This window comes from Styela clava, chromosome 12 (assembly GCF_964204865.1).
Source record: "Styela clava chromosome 12, kaStyClav1.hap1.2, whole genome shotgun sequence".
Taxonomy (NCBI): domain Eukaryota; kingdom Metazoa; phylum Chordata; class Ascidiacea; order Stolidobranchia; family Styelidae; genus Styela; species Styela clava.
This window is the reverse complement of record NC_135261.1, coordinates 2,979,776-3,006,308: the sequence shown is the minus strand read 5'-3', so window position 1 is coordinate 3,006,308 and position 26,533 is coordinate 2,979,776. Positions and strand designations below refer to the sequence as shown.

At 36.0% G+C, this 26,533-nt stretch overlaps 2 protein-coding genes across 2 annotated transcripts; both read left to right on the top strand.

The window, feature by feature from the left end:
* Window positions 1–136: 136 nt before the first annotated feature.
* LOC120329795 (fibronectin type III domain-containing protein 3B-like) lies at window positions 137–12,574 on the top strand. Its single transcript, XM_078118360.1, has 15 exons — window positions 137–269; window positions 1,815–2,087; window positions 3,063–3,341; window positions 3,824–3,901; window positions 4,528–4,566; window positions 5,130–5,432; window positions 5,792–6,058; window positions 6,656–6,931; window positions 7,202–7,462; window positions 7,912–8,175; window positions 10,025–10,294; window positions 10,500–10,766; window positions 11,202–11,462; window positions 11,717–12,051; window positions 12,323–12,574. Exons 1-14 carry the CDS (start codon window positions 257–259, stop codon window positions 11,959–11,961), a joined length of 3,096 nt encoding a protein of 1,031 aa, XP_077974486.1. The 5' UTR covers window positions 137–256; the 3' UTR covers window positions 11,962–12,051; window positions 12,323–12,574.
* Window positions 12,575–14,048: 1,474 nt separating this feature from the next.
* LOC144430775 (uncharacterized) lies at window positions 14,049–17,611 on the top strand. The gene is made up of 2 exons (XM_078118858.1): window positions 14,049–14,428; window positions 15,445–17,611. The coding sequence occupies exons 1-2, from the start codon at window positions 14,137–14,139 to the stop codon at window positions 15,927–15,929; spliced, it is 777 nt and encodes a 258-aa protein (XP_077974984.1). The 5' UTR covers window positions 14,049–14,136; the 3' UTR covers window positions 15,930–17,611.
* Window positions 17,612–26,533: the final 8,922 nt, after the last annotated feature.

The following is a 26,533-nucleotide window of genomic DNA, read 5'->3' as shown; positions in this document are numbered from 1 at the left end:
AGTAATTTTATTTCATAATCAAAGTAATCAGGCAAATTAACCATCGAAAAAACGTGATTTGGTTTCTATTTGTCGGTATCACTGGGCAATTACTTGATACATTGTTATTTTTATTACAGCGTGTTTTCAAGGACATCCCTATTGTACGCCCGTGCGTGCATAAAGGCAGCAGTAAGCGAAAGTATGGTTTCGTGTGAGATAGATGAAGTAATAAACGAATCATTATAGGTATAGTTTACGAACAGAGAAAAATAGTATGGAAAATGAAGGTACGATAATATTTAATTTTAATATTTATTACTTTAAGTTTAGATTCAACCAAGCGCGATATGCGGCTCAGAATTGGATAAAAGCTATGCCATTGGGTAGGCTGCAGCCTAAGGGCTTTCAGTTTTGGGGGCCTCGGCATTCATTTTTGAGTCGGTTTTAAATTTTACAGGCTTGTCCTAGAATTGTTTGAAAAATTGTTATTTGTTTAATCAGGTCAACAGTCCTTGTCTCGAATATTCACCGTTTACAAACTTTAAAAATTAAGTACAGTCGAATAAATGAATTTGTCTGAATTTGAAAAACTCTAACCCCCTTCATGTTAAAAACAAAATACGCTAACATTGCTTGATTAATTGAACCCTTTTTATCGTATTAACGCCTTTATTTTTTAAAAAGATGAAAAATATGTGCATATACGGTATATGCTATAGCTATACTAGGCAACAAAGGATTTAGGAACGATTGGATTTTTTACTATTTTGAATCTTTTTTATTCAAGACCCATTTATCTCAAAAAAGCATAGAATTTTATTTTTTATTCATCAGTATTGTTCTGTTTACCAGTAATTGCGCCATGCTTCTCACCTTTCGCGACTAGACGAGTATTATGACGTCGGATTTGTTGATGCCATGGCATGTTACTTCATTCTTGGGTGCTTTTAATTCAACTCACTATCCGATCTACTTGGGTGCTTCTTACATACGCATCTTACCTGTAATAAAATTTCGTATATCACGCAATTAAAATAAATATTTATGGCTTCTATAATGACCACGTAATAGAATATTTATGACGTCATTGTTGAAAAGAAGCTTCACAAATGGCATAGCTGGCGGATTTAGCGCCTTTCATAGTCTAAATTCGGTCCTGTATAGGGATGTTCATTCAAACATGCTTTTTACACTGTACTCCAAAACAGCCAACTGCTGAAAATTACGCGCAAAGATTTCATAGTAATGGCGGTTCAATAACATATTCTCTACAAATAAGGCTCTGCAAAATCATCTACTTATAAGTACGGATGACCATTTACACATTTGCTCAGAAATGGGCTCTGTACAACCAAAGTCTCCAACGTTTGGGCTGGATAGGCACTTAAAAGTTTGGCGACATTCATCGCACAAAACTAGATCGTGTAAAAACAGATTCACTCCAAAAAAAGGCCCTGTATAAGCCACTACTGAGACCTGACCGTTTACAAGACACTGCTGAGCGAATACTCACGTACTTCTGAGTAGTTACTTGTATTTGTAGCTGATTCTTTTTGAAGAAAACTATTCGCTTTTTAAAACCACCGAGCTCTTTAAAAAAGCACTTACTAATGCACTTTTTAATAAAATATGCCACTTTTCAAAGGCTATGAATACTTAGTCGCCACTTCGATAAAGTTACACGCTTCATCTAAAATATGTTTTTTCGAAAATAGTTATGCTCCGTCATAAAAAGCTGGGAAAAAATTGTCTAAAAAATTAGCTTGTCCTATGTTTAAAAGGGGATGGATTTAGATACAACTATATAATATATTTTATTTATAAATTCTCAGCACCAGGGCGAGTCGTTGAGACAACATGGGATCAAAAATACATCAAGTTTCAGTGGCGAAGAACAGAAGGAATAAAACATTATACTTTGGTCGTCAGAAATGTTTTGGACAAGACCAAAGAAATAATTCATAAAGATTTTCCTGAAAATAAATGCCAACATCGGAGGGAGTTGAAAAAAGAATTGAGAATCGGTCAAACTTGTGAAATTAGGCTCAAAATATTTTGTCCGAATGATGTTGTGAAAGATTCACAATGGGAGACCTGTATCATTGGTGAGAAAAAAATTTTCATCGTGTATAACTGAGTTTAAAGCAAGTTGTGGTTGAGTTCTAAAGCAAAATATCTTTACACAAAATGACACTCGACAATTTTCAATTTTGAGTGGTGCGCCCGCCAAATGTTTTTTTAGTTTAGTTAATCTGGTTCGTGCGAGCAATTCCAATACCTTTGCGTTCCTGTATCAGTACCTGATTGCCACTGCAATATTAGCAAAACTAGCTAGCAAAATACACAATGTTATAAACACGTATTTCAAACTAAATTCGATCAAAGTCGATGTAACAATAAATTTGAATAAAAGTTTTCCTCAGAAATTTGGGCATTTTAAATCACCGTTACAGCAAGGAAGTCTAACAATGCCGTAAGATCCATAGCAAAAAGGAATAATATTTTGCGCCTACAACTACCAGAAAAACCATCTTAAATTATGGCGCAGCCCGCGGCTTCACCCAAATACTTGTATCTGGCCCATCTGTAATAAAGGTTGCACACCCCTGGTTTAGACAATTGCTACTGTTATGAGATACTGATAAATTTCTGAAATCTGTGTAATCGAGCCTTGATGTCCAGATAAAATGATGTGGTTGTCAAGGAAAATAAAAATCAATTAGATAAGCATCCATGCATCTCGGTAATGAATTTTAACTCATATAATAAGTAAAAGTAATAGCCTTCTGGCAAAAAAATCAATTTTCAACCACTGAAAATTTCAAAGCAATTGGTCCAGTATTTGAAGAGAAAAGCGATTCCATCATGACGAAAGAGAAGAATAATACTAATAAGAACAACAACATAATATTGAAACGATCGTTATGTACACTGACGTGTCCAATAATAGGTTTTTTACTTTTAGATATATATTCACCATTGATTCGAAGATTTGCTTGTTACTATTATTTAAAGGTGTTATAGTATAGGATTTGTCGTGTGAACGAATATAAAAATTAGTGAACAAATTGTACTCACAGGGGGACCTAAAGTTACACGAAATCCTACTGCGATGGTGAACCTTGAGAAACCAACAAGAAGCCTACATGCCCAATGGATGGAGCCAGAGATTAAGCCAGACTCATATGAAGTCGTATGTATACCTACAACTGGGAAAAGAAAAACTCAAAAATGTTTCAAGACTAACACTACGTTCAACAGACTAAAAACCAACACAAATTATCGCATATTAGTTCGTGCAGTTTATGCTGATGATCGTGGTCATGATTCTGAAACAAACATAGTCAGCACTCATGCAAGTACGTTTTTCTCTGTTTCCTAACACCGAGCCTCAAAACTCTCGTTTTTCCATGCAGGGAAAACTTATCCTAAAAACAGTTTTATAAATGTTTACGTGTTATAACATCTGGATTGAATTCAAAATGTCTAGTCATTAATTCCAACACAGTTCTCGTATTTTTCACATATCATCGAAGTTAAAAGCTTATGAATCAATGCCGTGTATTTGAATAAACTAAGACAAATTAGGATAGGTTTGGATTTACATATTTATCCCGGGGGGAGAGGAAAGCCGATGGGACGGCTTAAGCATATGGCAAACCACGGTCCCCCGTCCGGTTACCAGTCCATGTCGGGTATGAGATTATTCAGAAATTTACTCGTTTCGGAAGTAAATGTTTCTTAAAGCTCATCAAAATGCGCCAACGGTCGCACAAAGAGTGCTTGAAGTTTCATTCATAGGTTGCAAAAATGAAAATGACATTGTTTTTATTTTGAACAGAGCCAAGTGCTACTCTGACGACGCAGTACAGCCATATTCATAGCAGTAGCATCAGAATAGAAAAGCCGACAACAGTGAGTAAGTATTTGCCGAAAATATTGGAGTAGAGTAAGATGGGTAAAAACTTTTCATCTTGGTTTGGTGCAAGAGAAAAAAGCATCTTTTTGTTTACTGAATCATATTTTAATGGTTCATACATGCCAAGCGTTATCGCAGTTCACTAATATGATTCAGATAAAAAAAAAACTATTCAAAACATCATTCTTTGTTCAAAGTGTTTTTACTGAAAACAAGGCCGAACGCAAGCTGATAAGTAATGAGCTACTTTGTTTGAGAAAGGACCTTCGCAATTTAGCATACTTACCTGGGCTGACTTGAGTGGTGTGCATGGGATCTACACCAAGATCTGCTGTTCTAAATCAGGGTTTGTGATTCGGGGTTAAAATACCCTGGAATTGGGAGTAGAAATTTAGTGACAACTGGAGTCCAAATTTTCTATAAACATTGAAAAATAAATTTGAAATTACCAAGCGTTCTTAACAGTTTGTCCGAAGAATCATGCACAAAAATTTTACTATCAAAATTTGGTTTTCAAGAGACTTGTGTATTGAAACGGTGTGCTAATGGTTTGGTACACTCTTACTGGGGCCATATTATTTATATTGAATATTTTGTTATTGGTAATTCGGTAAATTTGTTTTCAGATCACAGTCAAGTGACAAATGTCAGAAAAGATGATTTTGGTGAGCACTGTGTTAAAGCTTGTGTAATTTTTGAAAAATGCCAGTTCCATTATCACAGCTAATAATTGTAATAATATGCCTTATATTCATTCTATCGCAAAGAGAAGTTGGTGAGTCATTGTTTCGTTGGTCAAAGGAGCCATTCCCACTTTGTAATGATTAAGAATTCAAAAGTTCTCTAATATTCATACTGTTTAGCGCTATGTTACAAATTACTAACGCTCAGCAAGTAAAGCACGATCAGGTTGTGAAAGAAATAGTTCTTTTTATCAAGCTTTGAATAACAAAAAATTGTCACATTACCTGATAAAAAGGAGGAAAATCACACGCCTAAGGAAAATATTATCCATGCATCAGGCATGCATATCAATATACCTTCGATGACAAGATTCCAACATTCGATACGGATAGGCCAAAAAGATTCTAAATTGGTCAAATGATGACAAGACTTTATTTATTTGTGACTCTTCGTGTAAATCTTTATTTATACGTTATGTGTAAAGCCCACCTGATTATCCATTAATGAACTTTTTATATCTGCTACAGTATTATCTTTTTCGCAGACAAACCACGCAACGTTGAAACAAAAATGTCAACGAATGATGGAGGCATTGAAATGGCAACTGTTAGTTGGGAACCTCCCGGCTTTTCAGGAGAGTCCGATGATTATGAGATTCTACAATATGATGTTAAAGTGCTACAAGACGGCCATACGATGTTCACTAAACATCTCACCGACCAATCTTGTACAGAAAAATTTCTTATCAATTTGGGTAAATGTTATACTGTGCATATAAAAACAAAATATGAAGAAATCGATACAGAGAAGATAATTGAAGCAGATTTAAAGACTGTTTTTCATTCAAGTGAGTTTTTACATCCCATCATCCCCATAGTTCAATGTAGCCATATTTCATAACCTTAGTTTGGTATTTCTGTAACCAACATATACAAATGCCTTTGAGGTAAATCTTTTGTGATTTTACATATTCTGCAAGTTTGCAAAATGAAAATGTAGTTCTAGGTTATGTACGGTTTAATACAACTAAGTACCCATCAATTCCACATTTTGAAACCATTGCACAACAAGAAATTGAGGTTTAAGACTTGTGTCTCTCTCAAGCATGTTAGCAACTGCAGATGAAGAAAACATCACAAGGAAATAATTATAATTTGAAAATCTATTTTTTTTATTTATAACAACTATGTAATTTTTGTATTCTAGGGCCTACAGAACCTAATGTTAGAGTCGGAGTTGACAAGCAGAAAGTGCTGGTACGATGGGACAGTTCTCGGGGTGCTGAACGATACGAATTAAAAATATTTGAGTCCGAAAGTAAAAGGCAAATCGAATACCAGGAAATCAGCAAATCACTGACAAAGCACACAAAACCGATTGGCGATTTTAATCTTGGAACTTATTACACCTTCCAAGTCACTGCCCATGGTAAAGACAATCGGTACACCACAAAAACTATAAACTATTTAATAGGTAAGACAAACCATTACATTGTTTTTTTTTTCTTCTGACCCATTTCGACTATTGCTATTTCGGATTACTAAACCACTGGCGCCTATGTCACAAAATCAGAAAATATATAGCTCCGAGCACATAAGTGGGGATTAAATTATAACTCTTCTATTAGTACTGTTTCCACTTTTGGTTGAAAAATTAGGAGTTGACTTAAAGCAAACTTGTGTATAAAAAAGGTCAAACAGTAGAACTCTCTAAACAAATGCAAAACAAACAAATGCATATTTCAGTCCAATAACTAAGCATCTGACATAGGTAATTTATTTTTGGTATCAAAATCGAATCACAATTGCATAAAAGCTGTGGTTCGCCATGCAATTAATTAATCATCTTAGGATGGGATAGAATTTAACATATTTATCCCGGGGTATAGGAAAGATGATAAGATGGCTTAATTATATGGCGAAACCCCGCCTCTCGTCCGTTTACCAGTCCATGCCGGGTATGGTACTAGTTAGCCAGTTATTAGTTTACAGATGCATGGACTTGAAGGTGGGGGAAGCCGTAACTACTTATCATCCTTTTTTAAATATCTTCTAAAAAAATTGCATTTAGGTGGCGGCTCCATACCAAGAATGGCGAAGGCTTTCTTGAACAAAGAGAAGCCGACAGAGTGTGTTGACCTCAGATGGGAAGCTCCGGAAGAATCGATTCCTTCACATTATCTCGTGAAAGAGGCAAATAGATCCGACATGACGATAAAAGTCAATGCAACTAGCTGTTCATTAGACGGATTGAAGAGTGGTCTCCCACATCAGTTCAGTATCATCGCGGTCTACAATAGTTCTAAAAGTGATGGATGCCTCACGAATGAGGTTACAACAGATCCAAGTTAGTTTAATTTTTCTTCTATTGGGCGGTTTCACAGAGTGTAGAAGAGCAGTCGGTAACTTTTATGTTGTTATAATGTCGAATGCTTTTAAAAGGCATATTTTAAATTTTGAACAAATATATCCGAATATTTGAAAAACAAGAGTTGGCAGTCAGAACAGTCTTTGTTCAAATACCTTGAAATCTTAATCAGATGTAAATTTATCTCTGCCCCACTGCTCATCAAAAAACCATGTATAGCTAAAAGTTCTGCATGTAAATGTTTTTCAGGACCATCATATGCCCAGAATCTTCAGATAAAGCTAGATGATCAGCACCCTGATAAGATGATCATTTGTAAATGGGATGAAACCCCCAATGCCACGATGTATAAAATACAAGCGATGTCAGATGATTTTCTACAAGAACATGTAATAAAGAATCTGCAGTTCAAATTCGAAAATTTACCTCCTGACACGGAATACAGAATATCAGTGAAAGCTGGTAATAAAAGCGGTTACGGAAAAGATTCTCAGGACAAAATAAAAACAGGTAAATGCAGTATTACTAATAGTCTTTAGTTCTTTATTATTACTATAACACTTATTATTGCACACTTTATAAACTACTTAAATTGTACAATAGCGAAACTGCGACTCGCACTTTGGGTAAGGACACTAAATGGGGATGCATTAGAGATTGCATGAACAAAGTAGTTTTATTGCATATTGATGGAGGAATACAGTGTTCCAAAATAGATGAAAATTTACTGAAAAAGGTTGGGAACTAATAGTTTAAACTTAAAGCATTTAGAAACAGGCACTAATAAATTGTCCAATATCTCACTGCTTGATTAAACTCCATTAGGCTGTTGTATTACTCTCCCGATTCGGGGCTTGCTACCGTACTCTTAGTTTATTCTGTATTTCTTTTACCTCTGACACCTACCAATGGTTAATGGTTCGGGGAATCTGACAGAAGTAATTTGTTACAATTCACAGAAATTTGGGTTCCGGCAGACATTTCATTGCATGCTGATGGAGACAATTCACTGACAGTGCAACTAAATCAAGCCAGACATGGATTGCAAAACATTGTTTCACTTTTTGAAGCAAGGAATGATGTTTATGTTGAAGAAAAGTCAACACATGAAAGCGTTTGCAGATTCGACAAAGTTAGGAACAACACAACATATTTTGTCAAAGTACAAACTGTGAATGGTGTAAGAAAAAGTAGAATCACAAGATCAAAGAATATTCTAACAAGTACGTGGCATACACTGTTTAGGTATCTCAGTTTTAAATATTGATCACATGAACAAGTCAGTAACAGGAATGATGTTTAAGTGTTTAATGCAGTGTTTCCCAACCCGAGTCCGCGGTCTCAAATGAGTCCGCGGAGCGTTGGAATGAGTCCGCAACGAGCCAGAAATTCACTGCGGGCCGCAAACGTTTTTGCGTAACTTGACCATTAACAAAGTTACGATTTAGGTTACAATTTACATAAAATATAAAAAGCAAATTTATTCATATACCATTAATCGAGTCAATAATTACTGGGTACTGAGTAGGGCTGAGCATATATTCGAATATTTAACTATTAGAATAGCAATTTACTATTCGAATATTTGGTAACAGGTGACGCGACAGGCCACTTGCGCGTCGCCTCATCAAACGATTGGAGTTCACAACTTACTTGCGGATTTCCGACGAAAACACAGGCCGGCAAACGCGTGGATAGATATCTAAGTGGCGTTTATCGCGATCTCGAACAACGAGGAATAATTTTCTTTTCTGGTAGGTGTCAATGGTGGCAACCTAAATTTTCTAAATTGAAAAGCGGCAATACAAAATACTAAAAATAAAACGGAAAACACCAAAGTTAAGTTCTATGATATTAAAAACGCTTATTTGAACATTGTAAATCGCAAAATTTCGGGTGCTACTGTAGTATCCGTATCAGGGCATTTTCCCTTAGGATTCTTTGCTTTACTGCCTCCACATTGGTACGCACAGTACTGGAGTGCCGTAAGTGTTATACAAACAGCTCAGATTTGTCGAATTCACAAAAATACGAATCGAAACAACATATAATCCGGCACTTTACCACGCATTTTTGTGTCCACGGATTGTCATGATATTTTCTGAGTAGTATTGCTTCTATTTCGTCAACACAACCGCAGATTAAAATTACCACAATTAAATTAATATTAAAGAAAGGCGATTTCTTATTTACTAATATACTTTAATTATATTTTTAATAAATACTAGAATCAAGTTGTACTTTCTGGAAATTCATAGTAGATAGTAGGATTTTTCTAACAGCGATAACAACTTCGCAAGATCGTAAAAAATATGTATCAAAACTAAATATAATCGGGCAATATATTCTCACATTATTATGTTCGCAGATTGCCGTGGCATTAGAGAAGTAGTGCTTTCATCTTGTCATAAGTCGACGCAACCGCGAGTGGCCATGAACACAACTAAATTAAAATAGAAAGGCATTTTATATTCTCGTCGTTGTCATGGATTGAATATTATGCGACAGAAAAGGCCCAAAAATTGGCTCTATCAACAAACGCGCAATTGCGGCGAATTTCCGATTTTGAAATTCCCTAAAATTCTGTTCTGTTTGGTTTTATTACTTCTTCACGCAGAGTACATTTGCAATAAACGCACGTTGAGTCCGCAAAGGCTTTCGCCGGTGAGAAAATAGTCCGCGACCAAAAAAGGTTGAGAAACGCTGGTTTAATGTAATCACTGGAAAGTTACAGTTTTCTCAAAATCCAAATTCCAAACCCAAACAGTCAACGATTGGTTATGGCCATGGTTTGAAATGCAATTAAGTCATCTTATAAACTGCGCTCTCTCCTGAGTAAAGAAAGTGCATCGGCTAGAATGTTAAAAAAAAACATATCCGAATCATGAATATTCTTCCAATTTAAATTTTGCCTTGAAACAAAATAATATTTCCATACATAAGTTTCTCCTAAACTAACTTCTACCAAATTTAAATGATACCAAAGTTCATATTTTCAAAATTTAGTCAATTCTATGCAAGATTGAGTCGATGAAAAGTAATCTAACAGAAGGCCCGTTCTATACTTTACAGGACCAAAAGCATCTGTCATTAAAAGCCTGGATTTGTGCAGTGGAAATCAGTCCACAGATATCAATATTGAATGGGAATTACAAAATGGAATCTTGTATTATGAAATCGAAATCCAAACTAACCAGGAGATCGAGAATGTTCTCAAAGTAACAAATACTAACCGGTGCAAATACCGATGCTTACAGGAAGGCAATGAATACACAGTGCGAGTGAGAGCGGCTAACACGTTTGAGTTCGGAGAATGGTGTGAATCGAGCTCTATTCTTCTGGGTTAGTTAATTGAATTAGAAATAATTGAATTTGCAATAATTCTCAATGGCCATCATTGAGCCAGGTGCACTAGTATATAATTCCTGGAAATTAGCAGGGTATTCTTACTATGGTTCTGAACTTTTGACAGATTTATTCTATTTGTTATATGAAAATTTTATATATTTTTACGTCTGCTATATTTTGCAATCACTCTTACTTCCAGCACCGCCAAAGATTTCCGGGCTTACTGCTGAAGTAATTGGAAATAAAATTGTTGTTGAATGGAAGGAATTACCCTGCAACATTCCCTTTTATTTGATCCAAGTTTTTGTTGGAGAAAGATTGGATGAGAAGGTTTACGAGAAAAATATTGACATAAGAAAATTTGAATTAATTGAACCTTTGCCCTGCACAAAGCACAAATTTGTTGTTTCTGCGTACAACATCAACGACATTCTTGGAAAATCTGCATCGATAGAAATTTTGACAGGTTAGAAAGAAGTTCTTCTATATTTTAAAACATATCCAAGTTTCAGCAATGCTTCTTTTTGTTATGGCAGAAATACTTGAATCATTCTTTTTTGAGGATTTTGTCGACTCAGGCTTAGATAGTCCATAAAGCCCAGCTCTAGACTGTTTCATTTGAGTAAACATATCAGAATTGACAGAAGACTAGGTAATAATCACGAAGACATACAAAATTGCGTGGTAATTGATCCTTAGTTACTTCGCGAAATTTCAAGACTTTCAAGGCTTCTGATCTGTGGATTGGTATGGACACTACTTGGATTCGGTATCCCAGGCAGTTTAACTCGATTGGTATGCATAGGTTTCGCGAGAACTACATAAAGTGAATCAATAAATTGATGCAATTGATATTTTTCAATACTGCAACTTTATATTGAGGATGCATCTTACTTTCCAGGTCTTTTACATCCACCCAAGTGGGTTAAAGCAAGCTTAGATGAATTAAGACCCTGCGCAATTTTTCATTTTGAGTGGGATTGGCCAAAAAGTGCCAAGTCTTTTTTAATTTATGGCAATGATGAATGCATTGGAAATAATATCGAGGAAAACAAATTCACATTTTGTGATGCAAAACCAACAGAAACCTACAGAATTAAACTATATTCAATGTGTGGATCTATCAGAAGTGAATACCCTGTTACAACTTCTATAACAGCAGGTATTTACAAGACGTTTTTTTTGTTTAGATACAATAGCGTTATAATTGTTTAAACAAGAGTAAGTTTTAGTAAATTTAATTTTAGCAAAACTTTATTCAAAGAACCGCATTAAGATGTTCTCGCAAAACATTTCACAATATGGCTTCTTTCCGTTGTTGGCTGGTATCTAACAGAAAAAGATACACTTCCTCCAGGGTAAGTAGCTATTTGTGTCTCAATGTCGAGACATACATTGTAATCGATTATATTGCAGATGATGTTCCAGGAATAGATTCAGATTCTATCAAAGTGATATTAGACGACACAAAACCTTGGGAAAAGGCAACAATATCATGGAAAATGCCTCCTGGGGTAGAACATGTATCAGTGGCTATTAAGTCACATCATCTTCAGGTTGCTAGGAATCGACTACATTCTGTTTATCAATCCAAAGCCAGTCCATATGTTGAAATAAGACAGGAGATTCACAAAAAAACTTTGTTGAATTTGTCAAGCTGAATGATGAAGGTAAAGATTACCTGGTTGAAATATATTCTATGGTTGCAGGACGCAGGCAGCCGCTGCCAACAACATCAATCTTTAGATTGGGTGAGCACACTATTTTTACCGTTTTTATCTTTCAGAAAATCCAAGCGGCACAATTGCATTGGAGAGCGTCGATCTTGTGAGATATTTATAAAGTCAGACTTGGCTTAAAAAATGGACAGCAATTTAGTTGAGATGTAAAATGGTGCGAGGCACTGTTTTTAACAATCTATTCAGAATATACTATAAATAGGCAGTCAGCAATCTTCTTGTCTTTACCCAAGTTCCTATTCTTTTTTTTTTAATTCAATAGTACTCACTATTTTATTAACAGGGCTTATGGCACCGTCTAACTTGAAGGTATCGCTTGACAAAGTCAGTCCTTGGGCAGTGTTTCATTTAACATGGGATTGGCCGAAAGGTGCCAAGTCATTCTCGGCGTATGTTGATTCTAGGATCATCGAAAAAGATATTAAGGATAACAAATTAAAAGTTAACGTTGCACATCCTGCAAAACAATATCACATTAAATTACTTTCGCTCTGTGGAACTATTAGTAGCAGACACCCTGCGGAAATTACTATAAGTACAGGTACCTAAAACATAGAGTAATATAACAGAGTGTTGCAATTTAGAGAAGTTATGAGAAAAGAGAAATAGAATGTTGCTACTTTGTAACTCGATAACCAACGTTGAAAAATGGAGCCATAAAAAAGAGGCATTTCAATTAAAATTCCTGGATACAAGATAACCTTAATTTGATTTTAATTCTGCGTATGCACCCAAAATGTAATTAAAACATGATAAGTAAATTATACTTTATATCTTTATTTGATATTTTTATTCGAACAAAGTGAAGCATTTTTTTCACGCGGGCAACGAGAGGCTTGAATTACTCAGAGATGAATGAAACCAATACAGTTACCGTGTATAAGAGAAGTAATAAGATAGAAAAAATTTTGAAAAAGCAGGGGTCAACTAACTATAATTCATTTTTTAGCAACAATAAGTTTGGTACAAGCAGACGCGGTAAAGTGGGAACCAGATTCTCAGAAACCTTGGGAAAAGGTCTTGATGCGATGGGATCGGCCGCCGCAAGTTGAATGGTTCAAGATAAATTTTAGAAATGTTCATAGTAGAACAGCTGGAAATGTCACAAAAGAAAATTATTATGAAATTGCAGCCGAATCTAAAAATTGTGGATGTTGGTATTTATTCTGGCATCGGTGATGTCCAAAGTCCCACAGCATTATCAGTCAAGTACATAATGGGTAAGTTATTCCTCAGGGCGTGAATTACTGAAATGTGGGAATAAAGTAGGATTGAAGCAAAGTGTCGCTAAATTGCAATTGATACTGTACACCAGTGGTTGCCAAACTTTTTGTTCGCGCGGTCCCAAATTATCAGGAAAAAACTCACGGCGCACTTACACGAAAAAATGCTGCTTTTGAATAAAACTCTATTTCGTGATCATCAATGTGTACTCATGCTATTTAAAGTTTGTAAAATGTAGGCCTAATGAATAAAGGCAAAAGGTCAACTCTTTCTCATCTCTGCCCGATTTTCCTCCGAAATGCCAAAAACATAACTTATGTTCGCTAAACTCGGTTTAGCAGATACATAAACTGCAGCTCGCGAAATTGCAGCGAGTAGTGTCTACATTTATTGTTACGAAACAGAAAGTAAACGACATAGAAAAGAAAAATAAATTTACTGATTCATATACAAAGCATTAAATACGAACAATAAAACATTTATAATAAATACAATATGTAAAATATTCAATTCTATTTTAGTTATGTTTAACAAAATTCTGTAAATTTCGCGGTGCATCTTTTGTGAACCGTTACTGAACAGTATTGTATTTGCGTCAACTTTTCTGGAAATGAGTCTTTTTGAATTTCTTTACTCTATTTTCGAATCGTAGTACTGTTTCAAATTGTGTACTGTTTTTATAAACGACAAACTATATAGGATACAGGACTTGGTTCAACATATTGGCTGGTAAAGTAGCATAAAAAATGATGCACCTGCTCATACTTTGTCGGAATTTTCATTCAGATCCAGAACAAAATTCGATCATTCATACTTGTTTAATACATCATTCAATTCAAGCATTCAACGAAATTTTGTTCTATTTCAGCTGAAATGCCAGAGATAGAATCGAAATCTATTAAAGTGGTGTTGGATGATACGGAACCTGGAAAAATTGCTAAAATATCATGGGAAATGCCAGTGGGAATAGACTTCGCTTCGGTGGATATACAGCCACGTGATAATAACCCACTCCCGGTCAGATTGGGAAAAAATGGTAAAAAAACAGAAGAAAACTTTGTAACGTTCAAGAGTAATGGTGTTACTTCTGAATACAATGTCAAAATATATGCTGAGGGATCAACAAGAAAGCAGTCGAGTCCAGCTTCAACAACTTTTTCAATGGGTAAGTCAAATACTATGGATGTTTCCCCTAGCAACTATTTTCTTTCCGTGACAACTACAAATTAGCAATAAGTTATTTATGACGTAACAATTAGAATTATTACCGCCAGGGGTCGGCAACCTTTTGTCGCTCGCGGGTCAAAATTAAAGGTTGCAAGTCATTTTTAGAAAGTTAAAAATCGAATGGATGACCGATGAATCACATTTTATCACACAGATCAGAAGTTAAATTTTCAGCAGCGCGCCACGACTGACCATTTGAGTATTTTTTGCGCCATTAAGCCATTTGCACTTAGCCTCAACTTTTCTGCGTTTTGTTGCCATTTGTCTAAATTATAATTAAATTATAGGCTCATTAAACGAGTAATTGTGCATTATATACTTGTGACGTTGTATTATAATTTAGTCTACACGAAAGTTCCTTTTCGTAAAGAATATAATCAACAAAACAGCTATAATTTATTACTATAATTCAGTGAAGCGTCGCGGGCCGGGTTATATTGCTCCGCGAGCCGGATCCGGCTCGCGGGCCGTAGGTTGCCGACCCCTGGCTTAGACCTTAAGAGCCTTAAGCAAATATTCAAGCATGTTGTAAACATTGCCTCTTTTTAGTAGTTTTGCGTGTTACGTTTCAGTGTTTAGTTGTGTATCCAAAAAATAGTTGTAAATCAAATAACTTCGATCTAGGTTTTCTGAGGACCCTTAGTTTAGTTACAATAATCAAAAATTGATACCGCAAACGCTACATAGACTAGCCAAAAATTGTAAGCCCCGACTCGCAAAAACACTCTCAAAGTCAGCGCTGAAAATTTTGCAATGATAAAGTATGGGGAGAATATTTCAGGTGTCAAGAGTCGGGGAAACGTTCATTGGGTTATTTTTATATGCGCTTAGCTGGTACTGGTGACTGTCAGTCAGTTGATGATTTTACTTGGGATATGTTGGAACTGATAAATTTTTGCTTTTAGTGTAATTTTGTTATTTACCCCGACTGAGCGTTTATTTCGTATATTTTAGGGCTAACTTCTGATGATATCAACAAAATACTCCAAAAAGAATATTCCAGCCCATCCACTCACAAGAAAAACATCATGATGCCTATGATTTCAGAAGACGATGGTAGCTGTAACATCAGCTTAGTAGAATTTGTTAAGAAATCTGTGGGACAAGTCAATGTCATTAAAGGAGGGCATTACAGTGGAAAAACTACAATCTGTCACGAAATTGACCGCACTATATCTTCCAAGACACCGGTATTTCACATTCCGATCTGTCATGAAATTGACCGTACTATATCATCTTCCAAAACAAGGGTTCTTCAAATTCAGAGTAAAAATAATAAAAATACCAATCTGGAAGATATTATATTACTATCGTTGAATAGACATGGAGTAAATCTGGTCAAATATGAAATACAACGATATGTATCGTGGATGGAAGAAAATGACGATAACATTACGTTCATAATAGATGATTTTTTTGTATTCCCATCTAGACGATAAGACAAATCTTCCGTACGACATCGTAACAAGGAATCGATTTCCAAGAAGCAGTGTTTTCATTACAACTCATGAAGATGACATGGGCAAGCAACTATTTTTTCCAACAATATTTCATATTGGTGCGCAAAGTGTTGAAGGCATTGAAAAGTATCTAACAGACCAAGGGAAATTGAAACTTTGGAAAGCAGCTTCGCAGCATTTTTCAGATGCTTGCATCAGATTTGACCATCTTTATCATCTTATGAAACTTTTAAAACCAGAAAATAAAAAACACCTGCATTCTGCAGCATGGGTGATGGCTAAAGTGTACACGTACATTAACCAAACCGAGAAGGAAAAAGGTGCTTTTATAGCGGAAGTCAATCAATGTCCCCAAGCGAGTGAATTAATGGGTTTTGGCGAAGTTGATGTCTCAAATTTATCCGTGCATGAGAAATTCGTTTTCTCATTGTATACTACTGTCTTTTTTTCAGGAAGGACTGATGCATTAACAACTCTGCTTGTGAATTGCGCTGACACCAAATTCTTGCTGTTGTGCGCTGGATGCTTTGATTCTAAAAATACCAAGGAGTTGTTCAAAGTTTTGCCAGTCAATTATCTATCCAGAGCAAATTCTGGCTTGACAAACAATCTTTCACTCTTAGGAGCCAAAAACGTATCTTTTGTTCCCAAACCTGGGAAAACGTTTTTCAGAAATTTTCTAGAAACAATGAATAAAACGGAACTAGTGAAGAAGTTTTTTCCAAATTTATGAAATTGTAGAAAACATAATTTACAATCAATAGTTTGTTAAATTGTTCCAATGTATAAAAGCATGATCCAAGTTTTAGTTATATATAAATCTTCATACATCTAGCAGGACTGTGGAACTGGTTAATACTGTAGAAATGTTTAAACTCCGACTCCACAAATCTGACCTCAACTTTTGAACCACAAGTTGTTTTTTCGATTTAGTCTGAATAAATGACAGTTACTTTATATCAATGGTTACGTCGTTTCAGACAACCTTCTGTACATGCGGGAAAACCAATTAGTATGAAATCTTTCCGTTTTGCATAGATTTCATAATTTTTTCACTCAGTTATAGACATTGGTGTATTGAAATCGAGAAAGTGTACCGAATATTTAGATACGATATCAAAATAGGTGCAACATAGGTTTTGAATAAATGTGGAAAATTATCCACACAATTCCTGTACATTATAGCAAAGTTTTTTTTTTGTAGCTTGTTCGAAATCGAACAACAATATTTGCTGCATTGTATCAAGTTTTTTACTCATTTAAAAGTTAGCCTCACTTTTCGTGTAACAGGCATTCTGTTGTATCTTAATTTCTTTTATTTAGTTTGTAGCATTTGTGTGTGTTGTAATTTGTTTTGGATTCATTATAATTTTGCTTCAGATGAATAAAACTGTAGAGTAATTTTGAAGACCCTGATTTTTAAGACCTTTATGGAGGCTTCACTTATCAAACAACGAATAATAAAATCCCATTACAAATATATATTTCGACATCCGATGAAATATAATCTCACTGTGCGAGCTTAACCCAGCGTTCATTAATAAATCAAATAATACCCATGTGGTAAATATAAATGAATACTGTTCTATTTATGATGAGTTTACCATATTTATTATGAGATCGGAAAGTCAATAAGACGGCTTTTTCATATGTCGAACCTCGGACTCTCGTTCAGTTAGTCTATGTCGGGTATTAGATTACATTCCCAGATATTTGTTTCAGATTTTTGGATTTGATTGTTGATGAAGCCGCAACCGACCAGCGATTGCGTGAAATACACCCCAGCGGAGAATAGTCGGTATTCCCGAAGTATGTGTACCAGGTTAGGGTCAGGCTATAATTTTATTCTGATTTTTTCTCTTTTTATTTTTATTACGAGTTCGGGGACTGTATGTGTTAGCAGCCAAGTGAATACCCCCCTACCCATAGGTTTCAGACAGTCTCTTTACACAACTTGATGTAAAGTAGGCAAACAAAATTAGTTACCTCCATATTGGTACACATACTTCTCGAGTGGCGAATAGTCACGGCAATCCTGCCGCACATAATTCACTCCCATGGGATTCGAATCTGCGAATCCACGCAAGTTGATCAGAGGGTGGGGTGGCGCAGGGCGGGCATTACCATAATTTTGGGTGGGCGAACTTCGATCGTCAACTAAGAAACACGTTGTCGTTTTTAAATAGGGAAATATTACTCTGACCAGTAGAATAATTGCTGATTCATTTAGTTAGAACTTCAACTCAAAAATAACTTTCAGGATTCACGCAAAGACGACTTAGCAGAAATTTTATCCGATGCGAAAATAACATAAGTAAAATATAAATCGACTATCGTCCTCGTAAATATCCGCAATCCGAATATCTCACTTTATAGTTGTTGTGATGCTGATACATTTTGTTTGCAAAACGAGAGCAACATAAAATTATTTATTCGTGCGCGTAACGTAGCGCTAGGGAGGGCAAGCTAAACAGAAATGCAGGATTTGGCAGCGTGCTTGAAGACCACATTTTATCCGTTTGGCGGCGCGTATTGTAACAAAGATGTGAGGATGCTCCGATATCGCTCTCGTGTACATTATAGCAAAAAAACAGTTATCATATACAAGCCTATTAACCATTTTTTCTTGAGGCGTCTTTCGAACAATGATATTATTGAAAGGCGGAAACAACATGTGTTCAAATACTGACGAATATATTGGGGAGTGGCGAGCATATTTCTAATGTTAAGCACGACGCGCCACAGTACGCCAAGCCTCTCGGAGGAAGTAAAATAAATATTTTCTTGAAAATAAATCTGATGGGTTGAAATTATTCCGGGGTTCTGCGTCATTGAATCCTTTGTACGTAGCATCCACTTTTCTGCATTCAGTTGCTATTTGTTAATATACAATTAAATTATAACCTCAGGTATTGTGAAATATATACTTGAGTTATATATAATATAATTTAGTCTACACGTGTCTCACAATAAATTCTATTACGTAAAAACTATAATCGTCAAAATAGACGTGCTGTTACTATAACCTGATCCGCGGGTTGCCGGCCTTTGGTTTAAATCATCTTACACTTGTTTGTTCGTTTTTTCAAGTAAGACCATCTAGGGTTAAACTTGGGCCCAGACGTTTGGCTTGCCGCGGTCACTGATTGTATGCATATTTGTATGTATATTTTTGCATTTCTTGTATTTCTCGTGGAAAAAGGCCATGAAATCCAGAGCGGCAGCCGCCGCCGGGTAACCGATAAAATAAGAGATTCGGTAAGTGGGTATGGCACTTTTTTCTGTTAAAGGAAAGCACATTCAACATTTGCTAATTTATGTTTTATAATAGCTTACTCACCCCGTCGTCAAAGTTGGCTGGATTTCTACTTGGCCTTTCAGTTAGTCCATCGCTGTTTCTATAGTGGTATCCAATTCTATCTGATATTCCCGTAAATCCAAATCACGACGTATAAACGCAAAATGTTGTCCACTATACTTCCAACATATTGATAATCCATTCTATCTATAGTTCTAACATGAAATTCTTCAATTAATGTAATAATAATCGACCGGGCGGTACGGCGCATCATATGGTAGGCTACTTAGGTTGGGACGATATTTGACAACACACCTCTGATTACCCTGCGCGGGTTCGAATCCCGTGGTGGAAAATTGCGTGCGAGAAAATTGCTGGGCACCTCGCCGCTGTGGGATAACATCCCGATTATGGGGCCAAGCACAACCTCGCATTGGGTTACTAGTCCATGTATGTACCATGTACCTATCCGTCTCGAAGAACATACACAAAAAGAACTGGTTCTTAACTCAGACATTTAAACAAGTTATCATTATCCGGGCCTTCCTAAATTCCCACTAATCCTCGGCATAGTGTCTTTTACAAGGCAAACTAAGTTGAAATTCGGCACGCCCAGTGCTCTGACTTGACAGAAAAATATAATAATGGCGGCTAAAATCAACTGACCATACACCATATTGTGATGTCACAACTTGAAATAAAACTGCGCAAATAGTCGATAAATTGAGTCGAAAATGCACGAACAGTAAGATTTGGCTGCTTTCACAGAATTAGTAGCTTTTGCCTATTATCAGTGGGCGCGTTTACAGACCCCCTTTGTGCAAACGATTTTCTGCGCTTTGTCATGTATCATAATGACATGGAATAGAATCGGCACTCTGATTGTTTGTTATTTTTTGTGCGAGCGTGCGCCGCATGTAGTTGCAACACCTTTGTGTCGTGAACATTGCCGTCATTCACTTGTAAGGCTTCTCTTTTTTTCGAACTGTTAATTATGCAAAGCCGGGATTGCTACGATTGCTTTTATAAAAAATTATCGATATCATTTAATATTGTTTTTTATTGTTTGTGGAAATAAATCTCTCTCTCTCTACGATATATACTCAATAAATAGTCACAAGCCGGAAAAACAAGTTGGTTTATTAGGAAAAAAATCATATACTTTTCCCCGCTTTTTGGCAAATAATTTTGATAATAATAAATAATAAGTATGGCCTTTTTACCGGTATTATTTTCTGTTGCGAAAAATAATAAAATCTTGCCTTGTCGTATAAATTCATTCTGTTCAGCGTAACTCATGATTGCTTCGACTTGCGAAAATTAAAAGCATTAGGCCTACTATAAAATATCACAGCGATCTGCGGACGTAAAATGCCTGTTAAATAGCCAGGTGGTAGATAACAGTTGCTGCATTGTTTATTGTATACAAGTTCCTTCATAAACTAAGATGAGCTTCATTACTTGATTTTATTTTCAAATGCATTCGATATTTATATTCAAAAATATCGGTATTGGGTTCCCGTGCCTCTGGTAGACTTGCATCGAAAATATGGAATGGCTGCTAAAAATGAGACCGGTATTAATTAGCGAAAATTAAACCAGCCAATCACCTCATTATTGGCTTGAATAAAAGACACTTACTTATGTTATGGCACGTGCCGCTGAGTTTCAAATTAATGAACTGCTAAACATGTATACATTACAACACAATGATGAATTGAATTAATTTATCCGTTAAATGTTTTTACGAATTTATCCCCTGTTTAGGAGGGTAGTTACGCCATTATAACCTTAATTACTACAAATGCAATACATATCGTCGCGGGAATAGATATAGTAAAACAGGTGTCGAAAACCTAGGGCCCGTGGGCCAAATCCAGCCCGTGAAGTAAAATATTCTAGTCCGCGACGCTTCGCTGAGTCATCTTGGTACCAATACTACCGGAGTTCCAAATTTTGGACGAAATATCAGATTTCATACGAAAAAAATCAATCTCCACCAGCGAAAATTTCAAAGTAATTGGTCCAGTATTCGAAGAGAGAAGCGATTTTTTCAATGATATTGATGACGTATAACAAGAACAACAACATAATATTGAAACGATCGTATGTCCACCAACGTGTCCAATTAGGCAAGCAATGCCGAAACGAAAGTCCTTTTCTTCTATACTAGTAATATGAGTTCCCAAAGTCGTCAGCGACCGTTTGTACTGTCTTCGCGTGAGTGAGCGCCGTATGAAAAATAGGAGTTGAGATTGCAATCCGTGACTTAAAAAAACGTAGCACTGACATATCTACAGCAGACCTTGGGCTATAATAGTATTGTCAGCGTACCGTTGTAAGAATGAGGCTTAATGAAATTTTTGATGCGTCTCTACGCCTTTATTTTTTCAACCAAGCTGACTATAAGGCTCAATTCAAGCAATCTCGGCCCTTCGGCGACGCATCGACAAAGGGGCGTAGCCATTTTGCGGGTTGGGCCCCCTCTTTCGGGAGACGAAAAAAGTCGCTAATAATAATTTTTGTCAGCGCGACGTGCAATTAGGGCCGTAAGCACCCTCACATTGGTATTTATTTTCCCTGAAAAATTATAAACTTTCACCAACATATAACACGTCTTATTCCAAGAGGACGACAATAATTAGTTTTCGGTTCTCCCATGGAATTGTGAGTTTTTGTGAAAAACGAGTTATTATATTATAGTAGTCGACGACCAGATGCTAAAGATAATAATAAAGGAGTGAATCCAAATTTTTCGATTAAAAAGCGGCATTGTAAAACACTAAAAATAAAACGAAGGGAAACAACATAAATTGTTTTAGGAGGCCCGCGAAAGAAAAATGCTTTCTGGACATTGTAAATATTATGTTGGGTTTCTCTCGAAACTTTGCCGTTTGTCAAGAAATACGAATTTAAACAAGATATAATCGGATATATTGCCATACGCGGAATTTTCGACTGGGAACGCTTCTATACTATATTTTTAGTCCACACAACAGCCGGTTACAGTGAACACATCAATTAATGAAGCAAGACATTTTAAATATGGCTAGATCGGTCAAAACCCAATACATAACTGCCGATCTGGGCAGCCATTCATTGCGCAACGTTAACAAATAGATGAGCAGGTAGATAATTTATTTTGAAAACTCCACAATCTGACAATACACACAGCTAACCTACTCTACAAGATGAACATTAAATAGTTCTCGACCGTGGTCTTCACAGGGTGTTTGGACATAATAGGATTTGGAATTTACCAATCAACACTATAAATACCATTGGAATGGTGAACGTGGGGCCATGAGTGATGAAAACCCCGGAAGGTGTCCACGAGCCATAAAAGGTTTGGAACCACTGCATTAAATTCTGACTTCCCAAACCGTATATGATCCAACATATATCAACAAGTCGGTTTTAAAAACAAGTCGGCTTCCAAATCGAAGTATTATTATAAATAGTATAAAACAATAGAAATATCTTCTGATGCAATGTCCTAGAAATATAAAATAGGATATGATTTTTCATGTTCTCTCAGGGAGAGGGAATCCGATATGATGAACCAGAGACTCTCGTCGGGTTACCGGTCTCTGTCGGGTATAGAATTAGTCAATGATTTATTTGTCTCCGATACATCGCTTTCATGGTGGAGGAAGTCTTAACTTTAACTGACCAGAGGTTACATAGACTTCCCTAAGGCGAGAAACAGTCCAGAAATTGTGCTTAGGACAGTCACAGAATCTCTGATTATCCTGCATTTATTCACAGGTTCGAATTCTATAGATAGGGGATATTTATGTGTAAATATTGCTAGACTCCCCGCTGCCATGAGGTGGTTCACGAACCTTTCGTCCACCAAAAACCTATTTTAGAATTGGTTAGAACATGCAATGGCCAAGTTGGTCTCAACCGTATTGGGCTATCCACTGTTTTGGCCATATACATGAAGAGTGCGGAAGGTTGACTTGCTGTATCGCCGAATAAAAATGACAGATCACTTCAGGACCTGCGGGTCAATGGTTCCCCATCCCTGGCGTGGTCCGTAACCTCAAGAGTGTAAGGAGTTTGGTATATCATATATCAAAATGGGAAGATTTTATTGATTTTAAAAATATTGCAGCTTTCTGCATAATAGTCACTCTTTGTAAAACAAATCCCATACCCCCTCACTCAGTTAAGTCAAATCAGGAAGATTGCAGTCCATTCAATCACACATATCTATAGCCAGTAGTAATATAAACAGCTAATATTTAAATCACTAGAATGAGGCGGAAACTTCTTCCAACCCTTCGTATTTGATTGGTATATTATTAAAAGCAAACTTACGTTTTCCTAACCCTAGTCGAGATGTAATACTCTGTAGATCTCATACTGCTACACTACAAAAAAAATTTAAAATAAAATTTCTATTAAATTAGCAAATAATAAGTAAATTACAGCGTCACAATTAAGGTTGCTATGTCTGGATACATTTTTTTTTAAATCGAATCTCAAATCAAAAATGTTCGAATCTAATGTTTCCAAATCTAAGTCCAAATCTACGTGAATGAGTCACACTTATTTCCATCATGATAAAAAAAATCTAGTTTAGAGATATCACTAATATCTACATTAATGAAAAGCTTGCTGTTGAATGTATCCGCGATTCTTACAATACTGGTTTATTATTGTGTAGCTTTGCGCTTTACACATGCAGTACTCGTATCAGGTCTGAAGCAATTTGATGAAATTCATATGTGGAAATAAAGGAACAGTTCTATCGTACCATTATGTCATAAACATAGTAACAGCACTGCTTCCAGTAATCCTACGCCAGTATATGTGACTGTGGTGTTGGGATATTGAATCCAGGCCCGCTTATTATACATCTTTTATATCGAAATTATCAGTACAATTTTTACAATAATTTGTCCCCGGGAAAAATACATAAAGGAGAACTTTGGTATACACAGATCACTAGCTCCACTAACTGCTGCTAGCAGCATAGTGTTATAAAACAAAAAAGCATTCTAATTGCATGCAATTACAATAGATATGAAATGCTTACAGGAATATTCTTGAAGACGAAAAAATTACCCACGATTAAATTAAAATGAATTCGATAAATATAATCGTTCAACCCACTACGACTGCCAAAATTTATTTCTCTAAATGTTAAAGACGCGTATACTTTTTGGCTAAAACCGTTATTGTCAAACTCTGGCTTTGTTATTATCTTGGAATACACTTAATTTCGTAATTCAGAAAGTCCAAATGTGCACAATAGACGCGGCGCTGACGAGCGATAATTGGTCGACGCTGCAACTCGATCAAACACGGTCGTTAAAACTAAAGTAAGACGACATTCGCATATTATGCTTGGTCTGGCATGAAATATGACGCGTGTTCATGTAAAACAGTGCACAAGTGGCCATTCCTCAAGTATTATATACTCCCACCTGTCCCGTATGAAACTTGCTAGAAATAACCCGAAATGTATCGCGCTGAGAAAATTTTAAAAAAATGTCACATTTCTTTTAATGTAGGATAAAAAAATATTTCAGGATAAAAAACATGAGTATCAATTAACATGGCCGGCCAATGAACTCAATCAGTAACAGTTCTCTCCAAATATACGCAAAATAATTAATATGATCGAAGTTTAAATGTGCTATTGCAAATTTCCAATAAAACTGTCACAAATTTTCGGGTATACGATCCATTTAAATTCGCGTATAATAGAAACTTAGGTCATTCAGTGGAATACTGAACCTACAGTTTGAGGAGAATTACTCCCACACAGCACGTCGAGTGATGCGTGAAAGAGTGTGTTGCGCTGAACTTGAAAAATATGGCGGCGGATAAGTAAAAGTCAATCGCGAAAAAATCATTTCTATTTCCGCTCCGTCCCGTAATATGTTGTAATTTAGAGTGCCGCATAATCGCATTCGGCAGATTTAACGCCGCCAATAACAACGATGAATCAACGCTCGATATTGTTTTTCTTCTGTAAATCGCTCCGAATCGGGTAAATCTGATTCGAATCGTTTGAAAAAGATTCGATTCGTAAATCCATAAGTGTCATCCCCAATTGCAACGAACGAAAGTAAATATAGGCGATCAGATAAAGAGCGTAAACAACCCGCTAAATTAGTCAAGTACAAAGGTGAGTTATTTTGTCGTTATAATCAGCATAAAGGCGATACGAGAATGATAAAACAAAGAAAAATTAATGAATTAGGACGCCAGGAAAGCAAATGAAACCATAATTCAGTTCGAAACGTCCAAGCAAAACTATTGTAGATTACGTTTAATTAAATTACGAGTCCATAAATAAATACTGAAAAATTTAATTTTTTACCCCGACAATATAAAGACTGTTGCGACCATCGTCTGGGAACAGCGCGACGTTACAGTGTGTATGAAGCCTCTTTACCAAGCAAAGATGATTAGCTGAGCTGAACGATTAACAGTTGTTCGTAGGTTTATACAGTCTACGCAAGATTGCACACAGACTGCTGATGTCATAAGCACTCAATAATTCTGGCTTTTGCGCTTAGCTTGAATACGGTATCGAGTTTAGACGTATCATTTATTTTCCAAGTAATGTAGCACACTGTGAAAAACCGTTAAACTCAAAGTGTAATATTCCTAATGTTTGATCTACTGGAAACAAAATGAAATACCTACTATTTCGTAGCAGTAATATATGTAATTTTAGGTCATAATCAAAGTAATCAGGCAAATTACCCATTGAGAAAATGTGATTTGGTTTCGAATTGTCGGTATCACTGGACAAGCACGTGATATATTGCTATTTTTATCACAGTGTATGTTCATTGACGCCGTTACGCCTGTGCGTGTATAAAGACAGCAGTAAGGGGAAGTATGGTTCCGTGTGAGTTAGATGAAATGTTAAACGAATTATTATAGGCGTATTTCACGAACAGAGAAAAAGAATATGGAAAATGCAGGTACAGTTATATTTTTATATTTATTACATTATGTTTAGGTTTGACCAAGCAGGCGTTACACGACTTAGTATAGGGCGAAATGTGCTATTGCAAATTTCCAATAAAACTGTCACAAATTTTCGGGTATACGATCCATTTAAATTCGCGTATAATAGAAACTTAGGTCATTCAGTGGAATACTGAACCTACAGTTTGAGGAGAATTACTCCCACACAGCACGTCGAGTGATGCGTGAAAGAGTGTGTTGCGCTGAACTTGAAAAATATGGCGGCGGATAAGTAAAAGTCAATCGCGAAAAAATCATTTCTATTTCCGCTCCGTCCCGTAATATG

Excerpts from the sequence above, each read along its gene's own strand:
- LOC120329795 (XM_078118360.1), top strand. Across the intron at positions 2,088-3,062 it reads ATGGGAGACCTGTATCATTG|GGGGACCTAAAGTTACACGA; the intron begins GTGAGAAAAAAA and ends TTGTACTCACAG. Across the intron at positions 7,463-7,911 it reads TCAGGACAAAATAAAAACAG|AAATTTGGGTTCCGGCAGAC; the intron begins GTAAATGCAGTA and ends TACAATTCACAG.
- LOC144430775 (XM_078118858.1), top strand. The coding sequence starts at position 14,137 with ATGCCAGAGATAGAATCGAAATCTATTAAAGTGGTGTTGGATGATACG. Across the intron at positions 14,429-15,444 it reads TTCAACAACTTTTTCAATGG|GGCTAACTTCTGATGATATC; the intron begins GTAAGTCAAATA and ends CGTATATTTTAG.